This window comes from Bombina bombina, chromosome 2 (assembly GCF_027579735.1).
Source record: "Bombina bombina isolate aBomBom1 chromosome 2, aBomBom1.pri, whole genome shotgun sequence".
In the NCBI taxonomy this organism is placed as follows: domain Eukaryota; kingdom Metazoa; phylum Chordata; class Amphibia; order Anura; family Bombinatoridae; genus Bombina; species Bombina bombina.
Window position 1 is genome coordinate 1,363,906,926 of NC_069500.1, and position 8,191 is coordinate 1,363,915,116.

At 36.9% G+C, this 8,191-nt stretch overlaps 1 gene segment (V, D, J or C); it reads right to left on the reverse strand.

The window, feature by feature from the left end:
* Positions 1 to 620: 620 nt before the first annotated feature.
* Positions 621 to 1,123, reverse strand: LOC128647561 (immunoglobulin kappa variable 4-1-like). The segment is given in 2 exon segments: positions 621 to 931; positions 1,050 to 1,123. Coding segments are annotated over 2 exon segments (360 nt in total).
* Positions 1,124 to 8,191: the final 7,068 nt, after the last annotated feature.

Below are 8,191 nucleotides of genomic sequence, written 5' to 3' on the forward strand. Positions count from 1 at the left end.
ATATCTTTTTTCCCTTATAACTTTTGTGTGCAATATTTTTTTAACATGATTTTATTAGATTCTGTTATTATGAGTGTAACTGTACTTTGCAATGTATTTTTGAAGTTTTTTTGTGCAACTTTTTATTTTTGCAAAACAGTTAACCGCAGTTAAGAATTTTTACTTACATCAAGATTGTGCTAGTGCAATCGAAATTTCCCTTCACCTGTATTATCGTCGCAATGAAAAGGGGGTGCAAACGCTCACAAAAACCCTTGCAATATCGTTTGCACTCCACTTGTCATCTAGCCCAATATCTTTTTCCTATGTACATGTAAAGTTACACTCAATGACATTTAATACATGAATAGTAAAATAAAAATCTGTCAGTGTCTAGTGGTAGACAAAAATCTCAAATACCAAGAACATTAGTTAATTGGAGTTGAAAGTCTTTAAAATGCTTTCATTAAGTCATAATTAACGTTCTTGGTTTACAGCTTAGCGCTCAACTTGTAATACCAAGTGGGCACAAATGATCGCAATAATGCCAGCAAAATCATTTGCGCCTCACTTGTAATCTAGCCCAGTATGTTTACTAAGCACTGAACAGTAAAGAAGAAGAACAAGGTTTTTGTACAGCTCTATATCACTGTGAGAGGGTTGCTCTGATACTGCTGACAGTAATAATCTGCTGCATCTTCTGCTTGCACTCCGCTGATTGTGAAAGTGAAATCAGTACCAGACCCAGTGCCGCTGAACCTGTCTGGGGTCCCTGTGTGTTTGTAGCTTGCAGCATAGATAAGAGGCTTTGGAGCTTGTCCTGCTTTCTGTTGGTACCAGGCTACATAATTACTTATGCTACTACCAGATTTACATGTGATGATGACAGTTTCTCCTGGTGACACAGTAACAGAATCTGGCAACTGAGTCATCACAATCTGTCCATAGGAGTCTGGGGATTGAAAAGTAAAAATAAAAACACACATTGTTTGTTGCATATAAAATAATATTAATTGAACAACATTAACTTTTTCATAAAACCACAAAGGGACAATAATATTTGACAATACCTTGTACATAAAGCAGAAATCCACAGAGCAGAAAACTAATCATTTTCATGTTTCTGGGCTAACACAGATCTGTCAGGTTCAATACCAAAAGGTTTATAGCATCTGAAACCTTTAGGGAAATGTCACCAGAAGTTGTGTATGCAAAACAGGCAAGATGCAAATAAAAGTATCTCACATTATGAAATAATACTTGTCTGTATTAAAGAGAAGCAGTAGAATAAACAGGGGAATGATGTGTCCTTGTTTTAGCTCCTGTGATTAGAACTTTATATTGATATTAATCAGCAAGGAATGGATTTTAAAGGGACACTAAAGTCAAAATTAAATTTTTGTGATTCTATTATCAAAATGTTCACAGTCTTTTTATATGCACACTTCCTGATGCACCAGCTCCTACTGAGCATATGCAAGAATTCACACTATTGGGCCGATTTATCAGTGTCTGGCGGACATTATACGCTGTAACGTATCATGTCCGCCAGACATCACTGAATGCCGACAGCAAACGCCTTTAAATTCAATTTTAGTTTTACTTGTGTGTCACCTAGAAGTTATCTTTTACATGATTTTCACCATAAATAATGCTATATTATTTTTTAGAATAAATCCCTTGACAACATGAATTTTAAGTTTGCTTATGTATTTATTTTATTTGTATATATTTTCTGATTTAATATATACCCATTTTATTGTTTAATAATAATTTATGTTGAGAGTCATACGACCTTTGGTAAAAAGACTGCATACAATAGCATTTAAAAATATAAAAGTTGAGTTTTAATTCAATTTGTAATGTTCCCAGCTAGGTAACCTGTCTGCCCATCTTCACAGAGATCTGTATTGGACACTGTTCCTCAGCTGCCCGTAGTTATCATTGCGCAAGTTAATTCTTGTGCAGCTACTCGCCTTGCTCTCTAGCAATCAATCACACAAGAGTAGGGCCTATCAATCATCCCAAACAAAGTAGTGGAGAAATTAAGAAGCAGAGGTAAAAATGCTTACATGAGTACATAAGATATATAAATAGTTTTATTGTAGGGTGAATATAAAGAGTATCCCTGCATAACATAGATAATTGTAAAGTTACCTGTAATTTCTACATCAGTGTAGGTCAAATGCACTAGGCAAGATCTACTAAGCATTCAGTTCTATTGGATTTAATGTGACAGGAAAAAGCTTGATTTGAGATATTAGCTACGGAATGGTGTATGCACATGCTTTATTTAACATATTAATAGTTTCCTGTATAGAAAAATATATTCACTGTTGTGATTCAAAATTTTAGAATTCAAGAAGTTTCTCTTTTATAAGGAAAACTTCAGTTGTTAAGGAAGATAAATTTAGCTTTAATCACATGGTGGCCATAAACCCCCATTAAACTATCGCTGACAAATAAAGGGGTAATCTGGATTTTTTTTTCTTAAATCAGAGTACACACCAAAAATCCAATAACATATTATTTTATTATTTGCACTGAGATGTTAAACTTCAATTAAAAAAATAAAATCTGACTATAAAAAGTTTAATGAAAGAAAAGTACCACTTTTCTTAAAGGAGTATAACCTAGTCAATTTTTTTTTTGTAATAAAAAGCACTAAGCTTATAATGCACTAAAACAACTCACATTTATAGACAATTTTAAATATTGTAAGCCCCAAAATAAGTATTATGGGCGTGATCCGATATACGGCGCAAACGTGGAAACCTGCGCCGCCCGTAGTTTCAGCTCGCAACTCGAGCTATCACATATACGGCGCTGTCAGATGCTAAAGTGCCGTAAGTCGGACAAACTAGTGATGTCCAGAAATCTGCATAAGTACAAAGTTCTGGAGTCGCCAGTGACTTATGGCACTTTAGAAACTGCCGACGCCTACAAAAACTGACTAAATTATAAAATCACCCGTAACTGTCTAACACGCCTCCCAAACATAGCCCGACACGTATACCCCTCTATCCGCAATCCCCCCTCTCACTCCTAACAATAAAGATATTAACCCCTAAACCCGCTCCCGGACCCTGCCGCCAGCTACATTAACTATATTACCCACTAATCTAATCCCCCTACACCGCCGCCACCTATTTTAACTATATTACCCCCAAATGTGAGCCCCCTACCCCGCCGCCACCTACATTATATGTACTACCCCCTAATCTGATCCCCTTACACCGCTGCCACCTATATTAAAATTATTAACCCCTAATCTAATCCCCCTACACCGCCGCCACCTATATTAAATGTCTAACCCCCTAATGTGATCCCCCTACACCGCCGCCACCTACATTAAAATTATTAACCCCTAATGTAATCCCCCTACACCGCCGCCATCTATATTAAAATTATTACCCCCTAATGTGAGTCCCCTATCCTGCCGCCACCTATTTTAACTACATTACCCCCTAATCTAATCCCCCTACCCCGCCGCCAGCTATATTAAAATGATTAACCCCTAATCTAATCCCCCTACCCCGCCGCCACCTATAATAAATGTATTACCCCCTAAAATACTAAAATGTCCCTACACTAAACTAAATTACAAATAGCCCTGAAAAGGGCCTTTTGCGGTACATTGCCCCAAAGTAACCAGCTCTATTACCATCCCTTAAAAGGGCCTTTTGCGGGGCATTGCCCCAAAGTAACCAGCTCTATTACCAGCCCTTAAAAGGGCCTTTTGCGGGGCATTGTCCCAAAGTAATCAGCTCTTTTACATGTAATCTAATCCCCCTACACTGCCGCCACCTATATTAAATATATTAACCCCTAATCTAATCCCCCAACCCCTCCGCCACCTATATTAAATATATTAACCCCTAATCAAATCCCCCTACACCGCCGCCACCTATATTAACTATATTAACCCTAATTATATTAGGGTTAATATAGTTAATATAGTTATTATATTATATATATTATTAATATAGTTAATAATAAATATAGTTATTATATTATATATATTAACTATATTAACCTATCTAACCCTAACACCCCTAACTTAATTATTATTGCAATAAATCTAAATAATATTAATCTTATTAACTAAAATATTCCTATTTAAAACTAAATACCTATAAATTAAACCTTAAGATAGCTACAATATAATTAATAATTACATTGTAGCTATTTTAGGGTTTATAGTTATTTTACAGGTAACTTGGTATTTATTTTAACTAGGTACAATAGCTATTAAATAGTTAATAACTATTTAATAGCTACCTAGTTAAAATAATTACCAATTTACATGTAAAATAAATCCTAACCTAAGCTACAAATACTCCTACACTATCAATAAATTAATTAAATAAACTACAATTATCTAAACTAAAATATAATTTAATACACTAAACTAAATTACCAAAAAAACACTAAATTACAAAAAATAAAAAAAGATTACAAGAATTTTAAGCTAATTACACCTAATCTAAGCCCCCTAATAAAATAACAAAGCCCCCCAAAATAAAAAAATGTCCCTACCCTAAACTAAATTACAAAAAGTAACCAGCACTATTACCAGCCCTTAAAAGGGCCTTTTGTGGGGCATTGTCCCAAAGTAATCAGCTCTTTTACCTGTAAAAAAACCCAACAACCACCCCCCCATTACAACCCACCACCCACACACCCCTACTCTAAAACCCACCCTATCCCCCTTTAAAAAAACCTAAGTCTAACCCCCAAGTGCTCCTTACCTGTCCTGAAGACCGGCGGAGAAGGTCCTGTTCCAGGCGGAGAAGTCTTCTTCCAGGCGGCGACCTCTTCATCTTCCAGGAACCAGCCGGCGCGGAGCGGAGGAGTTGAAGACCGATGACCACAGAGCTGAAGACCGTCCTCTCTGGAACTGAAGACCGTTGATGCAGGAACTGAAGATCGGCGATGCTGGAACTGAAGACCGGAGCCATGGAGCGTGGAGGATCCTCTTCATATGATCGCCGCCATACACTGAATAGGAATTCTAGGTACACGATTAAAAATTGCGTCCCTTGAATTCCTATTGGCTGATTTGAGCCTTCAAATTCAAATCAGCCAATCGGATGAGAGCTACTTTAATTCTATTGGCTGATTTGATTAGCCAATAGAATAAGAGCTACTGTAATTCTATTGGCTAGTCTAATTAGTCAATAGAATTACAGTAGTTCTTATTATATTGGCTATTCAAATCAGCCAATAGAATTAAAGTAGCTTTCATCCAATTGGCTGATTTGAATATGAAGGCTCAAATTAGCCAATAGGAATTCAAGGGACGCCATTTTTAATCACGTACCTTGAATTCTGATTCAGTGTACTGCGTTGATCGTATGAAGAGGATCCTCCATGCTCCATGGCTCTGGTCTTCAGTTCCAGCGTTGCCAGTCTTCAGTTCCTGCATCACCGGTCTTCAGTTCCAGAGAGGACAGTCTTCAACTCCGCGGTCATCGGTCTTCAACTCCTCCGCTCTGCGCCGGCTGGTTCCTGGAAGAAGAAGAGGTCTCTGCCTAGAAGAAGACTTCTCCGCCTGGAGCAAAACCTTCTCCGCCGGTCTTTAGGAAAGGTAAGGAGCACTTGGGGGTTAGACTTAGGTTTTTTTAAGGGGGGATAGGGTGGGTTTTAGAGTAGGGGTGTGTGGGTGGTGGGTTGTAATGGGGGGGTGGTTGTTCTTTTTTTTTTAAAGGTAAAAGAGCCGATTAATTTGAGGCAATGCCCCACAAAAGGCCCTTTTAAGGGCTGGTAATAGTGCTGGTTACTTTTTGTAATTTAGTTTAGGGTAGGGACATTTTTTTATTTTGGGGGGCTTTGTTATTTTATTAGGGGGCTTAGATTAGGTGTAATTAGCTTAAAATTCTCGTAATCTTTTTTTATTTTTTGTAATTTAGTGTTTTGTTTTTTTTGTAATTTAGTTTAGTGTATTTAATTATATTTTAGTTTAGATAATTGTAGTTTATTTAATTAATTTATTGATAGTGTAGGTGTATTTGTAACTTAGGTTAGGATTTATTTTACAGGTAAATTGGTAATTATTTTAACTAGGTAGCTATTAAATAGTTATAGTTAACTATTTAATAGCTATTGTACCTAGTTAAAATAAATACCAAGTTACCTGTAAAATAAATATAAACCCTAAAATAGCAACAATGTAATTATTAATTATATTGTAGCTATCTTAAGGTTTATTTCATAGGTAAGTATTTAGTTTTAAAAAGGAATATTTTAGTTAATAAGATTCATATTATTTAGATTTATTGCAATAATAATTAAGTTAGGGGTGTTAGGGTTAGATAGGGTTAATATAGTTAATATATATAATATAATAACTATATTAATTATTAACTATATTAATAATATATATATAATATAATAACTATATTTACTATATTAACCCTAATATAATTAGGGTTAATATTGTTAATATAGGTGGCGGCGGTGTAGGGGGATTAGATTAGGGGTTAATATATTTAATATAGGTGGCGGTGGTATAGGGGGATTAGATTAGGGGTTAATATATTTAATATAGGTGGCGGCGGTGTAGGGGGGTCAGATTAGGGGTTAATATATTTACTATAGGTGGCGGCGGTGTAGGGGGATTAGATTAGGGGTTAATATATTTAATATAGGTGGCGGCGGTGTAGGGGGATTAGATTACATGTAAAAGAGCTGATTACTTTGGGACAATGCCCTGCAAAAGGCCCTTTTAAGGGCTGGTAATAGAGCTGGTTACTTTGGGGCAATGCCCTGCAAAAGGCCCTTTTTAGGGCTGGTAATAGAGCTGGTTACTTTGGGGCAATGTACCACAAAAGGCCCTTTTCAGGGCTATTTGTAATTTAGTTTAGGGTAGGGACATTTTAGTATTTTAGGGGGTAATACATTTATTATAGGTAGCGGCGGTGTAGGGGGATTAGATTAGGGGTTAATCATTTTAAAATAGGTGGCGGAGGGGTAGGGGGTTCACATTAGGGGGTAATATAGTTAAAATAGGTGGCAGGGGTGTAAGGGGATCATATTAGGGGGTAATATAGTTAATGTAGGTGGCGGCGGGGTAGGGGGCTCACATTAGGGGCTAATATAGTAAAAATAGGTGCCGGCGGTGTAGGGGGATTAGATTAGGGGGTTAATGTAGTTAAAATAGGTGGCGGCGGGGTAGGGGACTCACATTAGGGGGTAATAATTTTAATATAGGTGGCGGCGGTGTAGGGGGATTACATTAGGGGTTAATAATTTTAATGTAGGTGGCGGCGGTGTAGGGGGATCACATTAGGGGTTAGACATTTAATGTAGGTGGCGACGGGGTCCGGGAGTGGCGGTTTAGGGGTTAAACACTTTATTAGGGATCGCGGCGGGGGATTGTGGTTGACAGGTAGATAGACATTGTGCATGCCTTAGGTGTTAGGTTTTATTTTGCAGGCAGTTTAGGGAGCTACGGGGCTCCAATACTCAGCGTAAGGCTGCAATTTGTGGCATAGTGAAAATGGAGTAAGTCCTTACGCTGTATATTGGATACCAAACTGCGCTGGTTTGGTATACCTGTCTATGGGCCAAAAAACTACGGCCGAAGGCAGAAATATACGAGCGTAACTTCTATTTTACACTGTATATGTGATACCAAACCAGCGCAAAATTTGGCATCGCCAGCTTTTGCGGGCGACGCTGCATATCGGATCGGGCCCTATATACCTAAATGACAATGTTATATAATTAGAAGTGTTATTGCCCTTTTGATGTAAGAAGGGGAAATACTGTAATAAGTCTAATATTTAATATGCAAATCATTATATTTTATTATTTGTTGAGTGTTGGAAACTCTGATTCTATTGCAACAGTTTTCCATGGACATATGTTTGGATTTTTTTTAAATTATGTTTTGTCCATATTTGTTATTTCTCATGGTCCCAAACATCAGCAGATACTCTTAAAATATTTTAGTGCTTGTAATTCTTTGACAATATAAGATTTGAACTATCAATAAATAAAAATAAAATAAAGACATAAAAAATAGAGCGTAATGTTGCCCTTCAGCTATAGTGCTAACTCCTCTAGAATAAAGCTTTTTGCGCTAGTCGGATTGCGCTGATATTACAAGTTGGAAAAAAACAAAATTTTGCGCTAGCGGTAACACAAATGGTGCAAAAATCCATTGTTCACGTATTCCCCCATAGAAATCAATGGAGCAAAAAAACGC